Source organism: Bos indicus, chromosome 14, assembly GCF_029378745.1.
Source record: "Bos indicus isolate NIAB-ARS_2022 breed Sahiwal x Tharparkar chromosome 14, NIAB-ARS_B.indTharparkar_mat_pri_1.0, whole genome shotgun sequence".
NCBI lineage: Eukaryota > Metazoa > Chordata > Mammalia > Artiodactyla > Bovidae > Bos > Bos indicus.
Window position 1 is genome coordinate 2594829 of NC_091773.1, and position 16009 is coordinate 2610837.

The 16009-nt window shown below is 59.4% G+C and overlaps 1 protein-coding gene across 1 annotated transcript; it reads right to left on the reverse strand.

Moving 5' to 3' along the window:
* Window positions 1-3273: 3273 nt before the first annotated feature.
* C14H8orf90 (chromosome 14 C8orf90 homolog) lies at window positions 3274-13567 on the reverse strand. Its single transcript, XM_070803001.1, is given in 6 exon segments — window positions 3274-3423; window positions 3558-3735; window positions 4526-4647; window positions 8656-8769; window positions 8771-9126; window positions 13483-13567. Coding segments are annotated over 6 exon segments (1005 nt in total).
* Between the last annotated feature and the right edge of the window lie 2442 nt (window positions 13568-16009).

Consider the following 16009-nt stretch of genomic DNA (forward strand, 5'->3'; position numbering starts at 1 on the left):
ACGCCCCAGTCTTCACAGGTGTGGCCTCAGGCAGGATTAACAAACATCAGATGCCATACTCTAAGAAAATACCGATCAAATATTCCCGTTAATAAGCTGATTTCAGGCCCAATAAAAATGAAAACGTAGAAACAACGGTCAACACAAGAGACGTGCAGAAGCCCTCGGTGCATCCTCTGGGTCCCGGGACGTGAGCCCCTACAGCCCACAGCTGAAGCCCACCCCTCACCTCCCAGATACACCGCCCAGCACGACCTCCCAGTAGCGAACCCGAACAGGCCGGTCCTGGCGGGCAAGCTCCGGGCTGGGCCTGGGGGGTCGGCGAGCAGGGGTCTCCCGCCTCTGCTCCCTCCCCAAGCAAGAAGTGGCAGTTTTTAGAGTGTCAACTTATTCCCAGCTGTTGTTGCCAAAAAGGGGAAAAAAAAGAAAAAACTCTCCTTGGTTTCAAGGAAACTCACAACAACTTCAGAAAACCACGTGAACATGATGGATGCGTTCACTCCCCTGAATATTCAGCAGAGGCCAGAGGCCCACGTTGGTCACACGCAGTTTGGAGCTGCTGGAAGTGGGCCGGGTGGGCCGGGGCCCTCGCTGGGGCCTGGTGCTGTTCCCCCGGGGCCAACGCCAGGCTTCCTGGAAGGCAGCGTCTTTTCTCTCTCTTTATTCCAAGGAATAATGGCTCTTGACATAAACGACTCCCGCTAGCAATTAGCGGTGATTAATGCAGAACTCGCTGCAGAAGTGGAGGAAGTTCGCCTGGAGGGGGTGGGCGAAGATGGCACATTCATGGGTTTGTGACAAACGCATGTGGAACGGGAGGTGGGTACTCCTGGGGGCTTCCTCCAGAGCTCTTGGGCCTGGGAACCAGCGGAGGCCAGTGTGGCCAGCGACTGATGACCGGGCTGGGGTCAGAGGACGCAGGCCCCTTCCAGGAACGCTCGCCCACCACAGACCCAGGTGCCTGGGGCTCCAGGCGGGAGCCCTCAACGGCCAGGGGAGACCAGCCGTCCTGCGGCCGGAGCCCAGCTAAGCTCGGATGCACGTCCACCCTGTCCTTCAGTTACAAGCTGACCCCACACGGTGCACCATCCCTCTGTCCCACAGACAGGAGACCAGGGACCAGAGAGGTCAGCGAGCTTGGCTGGCCTCGGCTCAGGGCCATCAGAGGAAGCACGGACACTGAACCAGGAACCTGCTGGTCACTCTGCCCGCCATGGTGGCAGACCTGAGTCTCCCCAGCTGGGAGAGTGGGGGATGATGGGACTGGCCTGGTCTGGGGCTGGGACACTCTGGGGCGGGCCCTGCCCTCTCTCCTTGGGCCACAGGAGCCGGCAGAATGACCTGAGCCTGAATGTCAGAACACCCTGCAAACTTCTGGCCCCCCTGCCCTCATTAACACCACCCCTCCGCCCCGGCCTGTCCCCAGGATCCCCATTAACTCCGTCACGGCGGGGGAGAAGGGATGCTGGCGGTCAGCTCCTCGTCTTAATTTAATTTCAGGGCTCGTTAGCATTCAGTAATTAAAGGCCATGAGAACATTCAACACCCCGGCAACAGCCCAGCACTGGGGCCTCAAACGGGCCTCAGCAGCTCCTGCTGGAGACAGTCCCTGCCCCACAGAGATAAACCAGCCTCAGGCCAAGTGACAGAGTGCCCATTTCACAGATGAGAAGCCTGAGGGCGTACCAAGCCAAGGGACTCCAAGTGCTCAAGTGCACGCTTCCTCGGCCATTCAAACATCTCAGCCAGCACCAGGCAGGCCCTCCTCCTGCGCTGAGCCTGGGTCCCCAGCACACCCATCTGTCTGAGGCCTCTGCCGAGCTGAGCCTGCCGCCGCCACTGGGGTCCCCCAGGCTCCCCAGACGCCCTCCTCTCCAGCCTCCCCATCCCAGAGGATAGAAGCTCCAGCTTTCCCCTGCCCCCACCCAAACTTTGGGCCTCCCTGACACCTTTCCTTCTCTAACCTTCAGGAAATTGCCCTGGAGCCGCACCCCTCTCCCAGGTTCCTCTCCGATTTCCAGCGCGGCTCATCTGGATTATTGCAATTGCCTCCAGCTCTCGTGGGCTTCCCTGGTGCCTCAGATGATAAAGAACCCACTTGAAATGCTGGAGACCTGGGTTCAATATCTGAGTGGGGAAGATCCCCTGGAGGAGGGCATGGCAACCCACTCCAGTGTTCTTGCCTGGAGAATCCCGTGGACAGAGGGGCCTGGTGGGCTAGAGTCCACAGGATCGCAAAGAGTCGGACGCGACTGGGCGACTAACACTTCCACTTTTCAATGCCTCTGTGGGACCCGCGCCCAAATCTATTTTCAACCCATTGCAGCAAAGTGATCCTTCTAGACCAGTGCTTCCCAACCTTTCTTTCATTTTCTGCCCCTCAGCACCTAAGGGGTCTTTCTAGACATGCTTTCATAGTTTGCCCCCCAAGAAATTTTAAGACCACAGATGAACTGTGCATCTCTGTGTGAGTACTTTATGCGTAGCTGTGCTTCAGACATAACAATTAAGATTTCTTCACTGAAATCTTAAGAACCAGATTTAAGAACTACTCCCCAAGAACCAGATTTTCCCCTTGGGGGTGAAATCAACACCACCCCTATGAATGCATGCTTTAAAGAATTAATGAGCTGCTGCCATTGCTCAGATCCAAGCCCACCGTGGAACAAGCCAAAGTTCTGTTAATTCTGTCCTGACCCCACACGAGAAGCCGGCGTCCTTCACCTCCTGGGCTCCCCTCCTCAGAGTCTGCCCCCCACCCTCCTTCCCTGGGGGCTCTGATCAAACCCCTCTCTGGTGCCTTCCTCCCCCACCTGCCTGACACCCCTCGAGCCTCTCGGTAGCCCTGGAAGGCAGCACTCCCAGCCCCACACGCCTAGGGCAGGTGGCAGAGCAGAGAGCCCGTCTAAAAAGGAGCAAGAACAGCTCAGGAACTCCACGGAAAGCAGCAGCAGGCGCCTGAGGACGGGCCGGGAGGATGGCGGACAGGGAGGGCGGCCCACGCCCTGCCCCTGCCACGGGCCCCGCAAAACCTGTCCCCACAAGGCCTGCTCACAGCTCCCGCCTCTCGTTCTACAGGGTCTGGGGCTGGTGACCTAGGCAGTCACACTCCAGGGCTGGTTTAATGCTCTGCTGTCGTCATCCTGCCATTTTCCTGATTTTGAACAAGGGCCCCTGGTCCCATCTGGCTCTGGGCCTACACAGTCTCACCTGCAGAGGCTGCATCAGTTGGGAGGCGCTAGACCGTGCCGCGGGAGGAAACACCTCCGAATCTTAGGCACTGGGGCAACGAGGGGCGATTTCTTTCTCGCTGCAGGTGCCTCCGGGACGCAGGACGGTGGAGGAGGCACTGTCTCTGGAGCCACGGGTCATGGGGCAGAGGAAGGAAGGACTCCTGAGGGTCTTGTCCCGGCAGGAAGGCCTCTGGCCCCAAAGAGACGCATGTCACGGTGACCAGGACTCGCTGGCCAGCACTAGTCACAGGCCCCACCTAAACACAGGGGGCTGAGGGAGCAGCCCCCACGCAGGGAAATTCCAGAGGCAGGAGCAGGACACACTGGGTGAAGCGCGTACGCCAGGGACCGCAGGGAGCCGCTCGGCCAGCCCACGCCCCGCTCCTGAGCCAGGGCCGAGGCGGCGGCCCTGACCTGGGCTGGGAGCTCTTCATCAGGCTGGCTCCCGCCAGCGTCCGCCCGGCCCCCTTCATTGTCATTCCAGGCTGAGCACAGGCCGCATCTGAGGGGGAGGGACGCAAAGTGGTCCTCGAAGCAACTCAATTAATCCTCCATCGGAAATTCTAACACGATCAATTTGGGGAGCCGGCCGACATCGCAACACAGTAATTAGGAACAAGTTTCAACTCCCGGCTTCCTTTGAAGATTGTAATTGCAATTAATTAAACATTCTCACTGTTCCTCAGAGTCTGTTCCCGAAGAAACTGGAGCAGACGCAGCGGGTGGAGGGACCCTGACCCCTGTTCCCAGCAGTGCAGGGATCAAACGGGAGCCCTCTCCTTGGAATATGGAAGGACATGGCGTCTCCAGTCTCCCTGGGAATGCTGTGTTGGCTAGGAGGTTAGAGGGAACCTGCCTCGGGTTCTGAGCTGACACCCTGACTCCTGTCCTCCCCCAGGGACCCCCAGGATGCCCAGCCTCCCTGTTCAGCAAGCTGAGAGCCCCCGGTCACATTCATAACATTCAGAGCAGCCCCCACAAGTAGGTTCTAGGGACAGAGGTCCCACGTGACCACTGACAGGTCACACCCTGCCCTGCATGCTGCTGCACCAGCGGTGATGTGAATGAGCTGGCGAGGCTGCCGGTGCCCCGAGGGAGGGATGTGAAGAGGAGGTGTGTGCTGGGCTCCAGGGTGGAGAGGCAGGACAGAGGAGGAGCAGCCACCCTGGGTTAAGACAAGGGGACAAGGCTAGCTGCCAGAGAGTGCACAGTCCCAGCGGAAATAGCTGGCCTCTGTGGGCTGGCATTGCATGCCAGGCCGACCCAGGGGTCTAAACAATGAGCTCTCCCACCTCCCCTTCAGCGTCTCACCCGGAAGCACCATGACCGTGCCCCCACCTACCACTGAGGACCTGAGGCCCTGGATAAGCGCTGACCAAGGGCTGCAGCACTGGGGCATAGAGGACGCAGCTTTCTAAAAGAGGTACGTTGTCTCCCGGAGCCTGGGAGGCAGCCATTACCCACCCCAGTGAGTACCAGGGCCCAATGTCACAGCGGTCAGCCCCTGACACAACACCCACAGTATTCAGTGCAGACCACCAGGCTTGATTCTGAGAATACGGCGGAATCTTCTGGCAAGTCAGAGGGGGTGAAAGGGTCTGCAACATTCAAAAGAAGGTATTGCTCTCCAATTTTCAAAAATAATTGGAAGCATCATTTTTAAGATTTTAGCCCCTCAGCCTAAGACTCGAAAGCCAGTCCAGGGTAAAACAGTGAGGCCAGAAGGCAGAGGCACCGCACCTGGGAGATCACGCCTGAGGAAAGCTAGGGCGGAGGGCACAGGGGGCTCTGAGCACCCTAACAGCCAGAGCAAACAGGCCCGGGGAGGCTCCATGGCGCTATCTGCGAGGAGGGCAGCAGGAGACCCTGCGTCCCGAAGGGGCTGCCCAGACGCTCATCCAAGGGGCAAGGAGCAGAGGTCCTGACGCCTCCCGACTCCCCCACCCACAGGTTTCTGATGCAGGAAGTCTTCCCACCCCCGAATGCCCCACCCCTCACTGAGTGGGAGGTCAGGAGACGAATTAGATGATCACCCTTGCCTCACATGAAACAGTAGAGGTCCCACTGTGGCCATTTCTGACCCAAGCTGCTCTCGAGTAACAGCGTACTTAATTGGAAGAGAAAATGCGTGATTTAGCAAAAAAACGTCAGCCCAAGGGCCACACCCCAGGGCTCACACCTCCTGGCTGTGATGGACATGGGGGCCGCCTCCCCAGCATCCCTTCCATTCCCCTCAAGCAGATCCACTGTGCCGTTCCTGGCCTTATTCTTAGAATCCAGTCAGGGCAACCCCACCCCTGATCATAGGGATTGGTTCAGGAAACACATGCCTAGGTCAGTCAGTACAGGATACTCTCTGATTTAGGACTAGACACGTGACCCTACTGGACCAATAGGCCATTCAGGGAAGCTTCTTGGGGCTTGAGATGGATCCAGTCTTCCATGAGAGCTCTGGGAAGCCAGTGGCCTCTCTCCTTGTCAGTGGCCAGGGAGACTGAAAAGTCAGGAGGTGCATCAGGCATGGTGCCAATATTAAGGAAGATAGTCTGAGGGCTAGATCCAACCTTGAGCTCCTGGATCAAACCTTACCTGAATCTCAGTTTATTTCTAGATCTTCCAGTTACATGAACCATCCTTTTTAACTTTCTGCCATTTAAGCCTGTTGAAGCCAGGCCTTTTGTGGCTATAATGTGGAGTTCTAGTAACATGCTGGTTTATGCTCTTGAGCACGTCCCTTCCCCTCTCTAGGCCCCAGGGCCCTCTTCCACCCACTGACCTCATGGTACCACAGGGAGGATGAAAAGATGCAGTATACATGAAAGGGCTTTGGGATCCTAGAGTCTTGTGGGGAAGATTCTAGAGTCTTCCCCATAAGGGGAAGGCTATTCATCAATGAGAGTCTCTTCTTGCTTGTTGTGCTCTGGAAGCACCCCCTGCTTCCAGTCCTATGACCTTTGAAGCTTTTATTTTTAATTGCTCAGCCTTTGCACAGTCTGTCCCCTCTGCCTGAAGCCCTCCTCACTCTTCCAGTCTCAAATGTCACCTCCTCCAAGAGGCCCTCATGACCACTGTGTTTGAAATGAGACCTGTCCTTACTCATTTTCTTTATAGTATTTACTGCGGTTTTTTTTTTTTTTTAATCATGTTTGTTTCTTTAGTAGGTTACTTATTTGGTTACTTATCTTTCTCCCCTAGGTAAGTTCTTCTCAAACTAGAGGTGGTAAAGGGCCACGTTTTTATTTCCAACATGTCACAGGCGAATACTTCCATGCATGCATGCTCAGTCACTCAGTGGTGTCTGACTCTTTGCGATTAGATTGGACTGTGGCCCACCAGGCTCCTTGCCCATGGGATTCTCCAGGCAAGAGCACTGGAGTAGGCTGCCATGCCCTCCTCCAGGGGATCTTCCGGACCCAGGGATCGAACCCGCATCTCTTATGTCTCCTGCATTGGTAGGCAGATTCTTTACCACTAGTGCCACCTGGGAAGCCCCAATACTTCCATAAACTACATTAAAAATACATTTCTAGAAAATTTTCTATTTAAGGAGTATACTAAATATAAACTCCAAATTCTTATCACACTTTACACTTATAAAGCTACTCTGGCACCTTTTAAAAGTTTCTAAACAGTTCCTCCCCGTGTATGCTGTTTCTGGGTGAAGTGCAGGCTCGGTCCCCGCACCACAAGGGAGGCAGAGCTTAAACACTGGCTTCCCTGTCCCGGAGGCAGGATGGCGGTGCGGCGGTCCCCACACAGTCTCCCAGGGGGTTTCCATCTGCCTGCAGGCCTACCTAGCCGCACAGCATGCCCCCCACTGGCTTCCTTCCCTTCTCTGTCTCACCTCCTCACTCCCCTACCTATGTGTCCAAGGGTCACCTCCCGCATCAGTCACCTGCACCCAAATCCACGTTTAGGGCCTGCTTCTGGGGGAACCCGAACAATTAGTATTCAACACAGGGACACTGATAGAGTCCCTAACGTCATTTCTGTTACCCCATCAGGATTCACACACATGAGGATTGCGGTGTAACCACCATCAGTTCAGTTCAGTTCAGTCGCTCAGTCGTGTCTGACTCTTTGCGACCCCGTGAATCGCAGCACACCAGGCTTTCCTGTCCATCACCAACTCCCGGAGTCCACCCAAACCCATGTCCATCGAGTCGGTGATGCCATCCAGCCATCTCATCCTCTGTCGTCCCCTTCTCCTCCTGCCCCAATCCCTCCCAGCATCAGTCTTTTCCCATGAGCCATACGTCTCTATAAAATTGGAGAGAGGGCCCACAAGGAGAAAGGGATCTGGAACAGGGTCAGGGGTCTTGAAGGGAGAAGCTGAAGACCCCTCTTGCAGAGCCTGAGCCCCTGTCCTCCAGAGCTGAGCATTTTTTGTCCCTGGTTTTCCTGCACACCAAGCAAGACTTTGGAAAAACCATCTCTGCCCACCACCAGGAAGCTATAAATAACTCCTGGATTAGAAGAAAGGGAGAAAAAAAAAAGCTCCGATTCCATCTGTACTTGAGTAAGAAGGTGCCCTCCAGCCCCCTGCCTCCAGCCCCCTGCCTCCTGCACGCCTGGGATCCAAGCCCCCAACAAGAGGAAGGCTGGGCCTTGGCCGGCAAGTGGCAGGAGAAGGTCACCCGGGTCCTGCGTCCAGCGGCTCTGCCCAGCACCAGGAGCCCACGATAGACTGGCCTCTGCCAGAGCTTCTCAACTACAGAGGGAGACACCCAGGATGGAGGCCAGGCCAGCAACGGCCTCAGCTGATCTCTCAGCCCCATAAGAGGGGTGGGGTGGGAGTGGGGGGCAGGAGGACCCTCTTCTCTGCAGAGCCAGCACAGAGGGCCGCTAGGAAAGCAGCGGCCTGGGAACTGGGCTCCCAGTGTGATGTTTGTGTCCTGGCACCTGTTTCCCCATCACATCCTCCCCGCCCCTCCCCCACCCTGCGCTCCAACTCCTGTGTCCCTTCCCTCCCATCTCTCCATCCATGCCCCACCGCCGACCCTGATGCCCCTCTGTTCCAGAAGACGGGACCCCTGCTGAACTTGCAGTCACATGGGAACCAAGTCGCAGCTGCTCCCGGGAGCGCTGGGACCCAGGGTCCTCACCTGCAGCATGGGGGTGCTAATGCCCACCAAGAGGCTGTGACGGGGTCCCAAAGGGCCATCCACCCCCGACTATCCCAGGTCCTCTCCCTGCCACAGCCGCTCCCGGCCTGGCCAGCCCATCCCGGCTGCCACTCCGACTTCCCGCCTTGATTCATTATCCACTTGGGACAAAGTGGACATCCCACACCACCGCGGACCCGGCCCCCGGGGATCTGCCTGGCACCAGATGCCCGCCCAGGTGTATCTGGCAAAGAGCCTCGGGGCGGGAGAAGCAGAGGCTCTGCACACTTTATTGACAATCTCGGGGCCGCGCTAGCCCAGCCGGGGGGCGCCCCCGCCGGGGGAGGCGGCCTCGGGCCCCGGGAAGGCGCTGCCCGCGGCGGCGGGCACGGGCGCCAGCAGCACCAGGCCGGGCCGGGGGCCAGCGCCCGCGTGCGCGTAGCTCAGCGCCAGCTGCTCCAGGCGCCGCTTGCGCAGCGCCGCCTGCGCCGTGCTGTGCAGGGGCCGCAGCAGCACGGGGGGCGGCGCGCCTGGGCCCCGCAGCAGGAAGTCGAAGCCCGTGCGGTCGTGCGGGTCGTAGAAGAGCGGCCCGCGGGCCGGGTCGGGCCCTGGCGGCCAGGCGAACGGGAAGGGCAGCGTGAAGTCCTCGGTGAGCACGCGGATGGCGAAGTCGTCCTCCTTGCCCAGCGCGCGGTAGGCGCGCCCGATGCCGCGGAAGTGCGCCTCCCACAGCTGCGCGTCCCCGCCGTAGATGTCCGGGAACGGAGGCTCCTGGGGCGCAGCGGGGCCTGCAGGCAGGGATCGCGGAGCGGCCAGGGATAAGCGACTCCCGCAGCCACCCGCGCTGAGCCAGAGAAGCCAAGGCGGGCCACGTGGAGACAGAGAGGGGAGGGGTACCGGAGAGGGAGACTAATTTCCAGGGACAGCGCTAAGGAGCTGTAAGAGGCAGAAAGGCCCGGAGAGGTGTGTTAGAATATAGCCACTACATACTATTTGGGCGGAAAGTTCCAGAAGGGGAAGAGTCTGGATAGCTTGGCGGGGACCACGCAGAGCCTGCTGTGGACCTGGGGTCATCCCCAGAGAGCAGGGGTGACCTGACGACTCTTAGTGGAAAGTCGATCCTGGGCCTGGGCAGAGGATGGACCGCGGGGAAGGGGGAGGGGAGACAGAGCCAGGTGAGGGTGAATTCAAAGGAGGACTCAGCAGGCCGAGCATGGAGGGGCCAGAGCCGGCCTGTGTCAACAGATGGAGGGAGGGGGGAGCCCTGCCTGGGCACAGGGATCAGGGGCCGACTGGCTTGACTGTCTTCACCAGGGAGAAGGATCCGGTTGGAAGCTGGGCTGGTGCTGTGTCTGTGGGACACCCCCCTCCCTCCTCACTCCAGGAGCACATTCCAGGAGAAATGCGGACGTGTCTGATCGCTGGCTCACACATGGATTCCCAGGAGGCAGGGGTCTGGTGAAATCCAAGAGTCTGCTCTCAGATATCACGTGTGTATGGACGAAGCACTGTGCCCCTGGTTGGGGGCCTCTGCACCCATGAGGCCCATCCATCCATGGCCCCAGCCAGCAGCCCAAGCCACCACTCCAAGCCCACACCTTCTGTGAGCTGCTAGGAGAAACCCTTCCCCCCGCTGCCTCCTTGCTTCCTTCAGCAAAGTGCTTAGCTCTGGGGGTCCTGAACTCAACAATGCAACCATGGGCCCTCCCTGGGTATAGATAAGCCTCTGGGACACAGGACCAACTGGGCAGCTCCTTGGAGACAAGGCAGGACTCAGGGGGAGGGCCTGAGAGGAGGTGATGGATGAACCCATACAAGGCTCTGACCGTGAGTTCTCAGGTCCTCACCCTGCACCCCTGTGAGGGGCGACAGCACTCAGACTGTTTTCCTGGTGAGAATGCAGACCCAGAGAGACCCGCCCTGAACTGATGGCCGCAGGAGCGTTCCACCGTGCCACACCCTCCTGCTAGGAGCCCGTGGACAATGACTCCCCTCCCCTTGTAAGTGCCCTGGGGCATCTGCTGTGTGCCAGGCTCCGCCACAGCTGTGTACAACACACACTCGGCTTCTCCTAGGCCAGGGACAGGAGCCAGCAGACCTGGGTAAGAGGTCCTTCCTTCACCTGGGAGAGCCTGGTCTGGGTTCTGGATTCCCTGAGCCTCAGTTTCCCCATCTGAAAAATGGAAACAGTCAAGCCTGTTCTGCCATCCTTGTGGATGAGGTTATGAACTTTTGTGAACCTCTTTGTCAGTGGGAAGTGCCTTCCTAGCTCAGCACCATAGCAGTTGCTTCCAGAGCCACAGACCCAGGTAGGAGAGGCCGTGGACCAGCTCTGAGCAGGGTGTGAGGCCAGAGGGGCTGGCTCAGGGCCCAGTGCACTCAGCACCTTGGACAGCTCTGAGGCAGCCCTGCAGGGGCCTCAAGTTCGATGGGCAGCGTGGAGGTGCCCCCACCCCGGGCAGCCTGTCCTGTCCACCAGGACGCCTCCTCCCTGAAGGCCTCCAGGGTAAGTGGCCGGAGGCACAGCACCGCACTGATGTCCACACCACTGGCCCGGCCTCACACTTAGTACCAACAGGCGGGTGGGCTGTGGGGAGAGGCTTTGGGGTGTTGCTATGGGCCAGGGGTGAGGAAAGTTGTGGAGAAGAGGGAAGGGCCCCGGGCTGGGGGTGGGGCAGGAGAGGACTGAACACCCCTGACTGGCATTTAGCCAGCTGGGTCTGGTGTTTGCGGAGCAGACAGGTAAGGGGTGAGGGCTGCCACGCAGACCACAAGGCAGCCAGGGCAGCGATCCGGCAGAGGGGCTGGGGCTCAGCAGAGAGAAGTGCTGGTTCTACATGTGTCTGGAAGATGGAGCCTATAGGCTCTGCCGATGGAGGGGCTGGTGGGGGAAAGGGAGGGGAGCAAAGGGAAGACACACGGTTTCTGGCCTGAGCCACTGGACGAAAGGAAGCCCCATGTACTGAGAGGAGCAACCTGGGGCTAGGCTCAAGAGTCTAATTCTGGACCCGCGATGCCTTCAGACAGACTGGGGAAGAGGTGGAGAGCAGAGTTAGCTAGAGTCTGGGCTTGAGGTAGGGGGGCTCCAGGCTGAAGACAGACAGACAGACTCCTGAGCGATGATGGCATTTAAAGTCTGGTGGTCCAGTAGTTAGGACCCATGCTCTCACTGCCGCAGAACTAGACGTGACTGTGAGAATAGAGAGGGAGAAGCCTGAGAAGCCGGCCTGGGCCCCCAGCTTCCCCAGGTCAGGGAGAGGAGGTGGAGCGGCAGTGATGTGAGAGGAGAAGGGGAGCCTGGGGCTCTGGGAGTCAGCGGGGAGGGGGTCCTGAGCCCTGAGCTGCCCCTTCGAATACACTGCATGTAAGCCTCTCAGTCGTGTCTGACTCTGTGCCACCCCATGGACTATACCCACCAGGTTCCTCTGTCCATGGGATTCTCCAGGCTAGAATACTGGAGTGCGTTGCCATGCCCTCCTCCAGGGGATCTTCACAATCCAGCGATCAAACCCGCGTCTCCTATGTCTCCTGCATTGGCAGGTGGGTTCTTTACCACTAGCACCACTCGGGAAGCCCCTGAGCTGCCGATGGGTCACGTCAAAGGGCACCTGAGAACTGACCTCGGGTTCAGCAGTGTGGAGGTCACCCCCGACCCTGACCAGAGCTGCTGTGGCCAAGTCCAGGAAGGAGGGGCTGGGTCCACTGCGTTCCAGAGCAAACGGGAGGGAAAGACGGGGAGGCAGCATGTATAAATAACCTTTTCCAGGATTTTTGCTAAAAATGGGGAGCAGAGAAATAGGGCGGTAGCTACAAGGGAAGTGGGGTCAGGAGACAGGATGTATAGCTGTGTGCTTTTATGTTGGTGAGAAAGATCTCGTAAAGAGAAAATGTCAGAATGCAGGAGAGGAGGCTGGAGAGGTGCTGGAGTGATGGCCGTGGGCAGGAGGCCAGGCTGGGCCTCGGCTGGGGAGGGGGTGGTTCATGCAGGGGGCAGGCGGGGGAGCACGGGGCCCACGGGCCCAGGTGCAGGTGGGCGGCTGCCGTGCCCAGAGCCTGTGGGGGTCCTCTTTCTCCGTGAGAGTGGGAGCAAGGCCAGCAGCTGAGTGTGCAGAGGGAGAGGAGGGTGGGCGCTTGGAGCGGGGGTGCGAGGCGGTTGCTGGGAGAGAGGAGGGGCTGGACGGGAGGAGGGATGCCGTGGGACCCTGGCACAGAGCACCCCCTGCAGCTCACCACCAGGAATGTAATGGGAGCATCAGCCTGGTTGAGTTGATCCCCAGCTGTGCAGGTGCCCGCGAGGAGTAAGCAGAGAGCTGGGGCGGGGGGTGCCATCAAACGAGAGCGGGCCCAGGGCAGGAGGGTGTGGTGCGGGTGTGATGATCGAGAGCTGGACGGGGGCGTCGGGGTTGGGGGGACAGGGCGGGGAGGAGGAGGAACCGGCTGCAAACAGCGGACTACGGTTCTGCCCACAGAGTGCTGGAGTCCTGGCCCCCAGATCAGGGTCAGCGCCAGAATGCAGTTTGGATGCTGGCAAGGCACGACCACCGCATGGGTGGCTGGGGGCCACGTTTCTCAGAGAGGCGTCTGGGAGGCTGAGGGGCCAGGAGAAGGGAGAGATCGCCCATGCGATGGCAGCAGATTTCGAGAGAGGGTCAGCGTCCCGGCCCCAAAATCCCTGGGAGGCTAAGAGCCCTCCCCGCGTGGGCAGTGGGTGTGTACCTCCTTCAGTTATTGCTGACCACGTGGCATGTGGGGTCTAGTTCCCTGACCAGGGATAGAACGAACACCCCCTGCATTGGGAGCGCAGACTCTTAGCCACTGGTCCCCCAGGGAAGTCCAAGAGTTTGTACTTCTGAGGACCTGGGACTCGCCCTGGGCTTTTAGGGAGGTGGGAGAGGGGGCCGGAGAATGAACTGGAAGGGCTTGGAGGAGTGAGGAGGACCCTGGCCCACGTCCCAGCTCAGGGTCCAGGGGCTGCAGGACAACAGAAAGGAGAACTGTCAGGAGATGGGGTGCTCGCCCCCACCCTGCCCTGCCCTGCTGTGTGACCCTGGGGAAACCCCCCAGGAAGATGTGGGGGCGCTGCCTTCTCTCCCACATTCTCAGAGCCCAGCTGCCACGAGCACCCACTTCTCCTCCATCCCGACCCCCTCCACATGTCTCACCTGGAGTGGCTACAGGACACGGGGGCAGACCTGCCGGGCTGGGGTCCCCGGAACAGGGGGAAGCCATGTCAGCAGCCAGGGGTCAGGCTTGTTTACCTGGCTGCCCAGGAGACTGAGGGAGGGGCCTTCTGGGGAGGAGAGAACCTTGCATTTAAAGTGACCCCACCCGGAAGTGCCCTGGGGCTGGGGGGGAAGGGTCAGCAGGCACAGGGGCCTCTCCCCTGACCCGCCACGGCTCACCTGGCCCTTCTCAGGAGCCGTGGGGACCCTACCCTGGCGCTCGGAGACCTCCATCCTCACCCCAGTGACCTGCCTGGGCTAATCCCTCCCTGCTGGCTCTGAACCTTGGAGCCCGGCAAGGGGCTGGACAGCCTCCAGCTCTCCTCTGGAAGCCCTGGGGAGCGTGTTTTAGTTCCACTAACAAAACGACGGGGGCAGCACAGGACACAGAGAATCGCCCTGTGTTCCTCAAGCTGGCGAGAGAGGAGCGCACGGCTCCCTCCTATTTATCCCGTGTGAGCCCCCAGCCCAGCTCCTGACGCACAACGGCCAGGTGCTCTGGGCACAGGCACCTGGGCACCAGTTCCTCCGTCAGGGAGACCCGGGTCCCGAGTGCCGGTGGCAGCCCTGAGAAGCGGCGACCCAGAGCCCAGGTGGTGCTAGTGGTAAAGAGGTAAAGAGTGGTAAAGAGTCCTCCTGCCAATGCAGGGGCCACAAGAGACGCGGGCTGGATCCCTGGGTGGGGAAGATCCCCTGGAGTAGGAACTGGCAACCTGCGCCAGTGTTCTTGTCTGGGAAATCCCATGGACAGGAGAGCCTGGCGGGCTACAGTCCATGAGGTCACAAAGAGTCTGGCACAGCTGAGCACACACACACAGCCCTGCCTGGCACTCCCTGCCTCCCACCCACCAGTGTGTCTGGAGCCCCTGGCCAGGAAGGCGCTCTCACGGAGAAAGAGGACCCCACAGGCTCCGGGCACGGCGGCCGACCACCTGCACCTGGGCCCGCGGGCCCCGTGCTCCCCGCCTGTTTCCCAGGGTCCTGTGGGACCTTCCACACGGGCCACCAGATGCCAGCTCTCAGGGCAGACGTCGTACCAGCTCAGCCCAGCCCGGTGACCCTGGGCAGCCGCTTGCTATCCGCATGGTGGGGACAATGCAGGAGAAAAACCAGACACTGACCTTCTGCAAATGGTCACTGAACACTGGACAAGACAGGCCTGTCAGTAGCCACTCAAGCCCTGCGTCATAGGGTAACCACCAAACCATGGTAACAGAGAGCAACTTCAATAAGGTGGTGCCGGCCAACGGTCCAGGCCCACCTGCCGCCATCCAGCCCATCCCAGGCTCCAGGGCATCCAGCCCTTCCCAGGCTCCTTCCAGCTGTGGCTCCGCCCCTTGAGGCGTGGTCTCATCCACTGTCGTTCCCATCTCCTTCTCAACCAGGAAGAGGAGGGTGGAGGACCCTCTCCGGCCAACAGTTTCCCTGGTAGCTCAGCTGGTAAAGATTCCTCCTCCAACGCTGGAGACCCCAGTTCAATTCCTGGGTCAGGAAGATCCCCCGGAGAAGGGATAGGCTACCCACTCCCACTCCAGTAGCCTCGGGCTTCCCTGGTAGCTCGGATGGTAAAGAATCTGCCTGCAGTGCAGGAGACCTGGGTTCGATACCTGGGTCGGGAAGATCCCGTGGAAGAGGGCATGGCAACCCACTCCACTATTCTTGCCTGGAGAAGCCCAAAAACAGAGGAACCTGGCAGGCTGCAGCCAGAACCTGGTGACCGTGGGGTCGCAAACAGTCGGATACGACTAAGCAACTAAGCACAGAAACTGTACACTTCACTTCTCAAGTGCCAGGGTGAGAATCAAGTCACCTGGTTGCTCTTGGCTGCAAGGGAGGCTGGGGAATGTAGTCGCAGCTGGGCGGCCGGGTGCTCAGCATTGGAAGGGACAGCTGCTGGCCAGCCTGCCTCCACGTTTAGGACAGACCCAGTGTGTGCAGTCCGGTCTCCCCCTGAAGCAAGTTGTATTGCTTCCTAGCGCTGCTTCGACAATCACCACAACGTCAGTGGTTTAAAACAGCATCACTGGGATGTAGTCAAGGGCCATGCTACCCCCACGGCTCCCGGGAGAACCGGCCCCTCCCTCTCCCTGCTCCTGGGGGCTGCCCACCCTGCCCAACCCCCACCCCCGCCCCTGTGGGCACACGGCCTCCTCCTCTTGTGTCTGTGATAAAGCTCCCCCTACCCTTCTCTATAAGGATGCACGTGGTTGCTTTAAGGGACCACCCAGATAATCCGGATAATCTCCCCATCAGAGGATTCTTAACTTAATCACAGCCACGAAGCCCTTTTTTTTTTGCCATATAAGGTAGCAATTACAGGTTCCAAGGATTGGAACAGAGCTCTCTTTGGGAGGCCATTATTCAGCCTAGCTCCAGGCCCTAAGGAACGATTTGAGGACAGGACTTGACCCAGGGCATGTGGTAGGGACAGAGGGAGGCGGGTGATTCA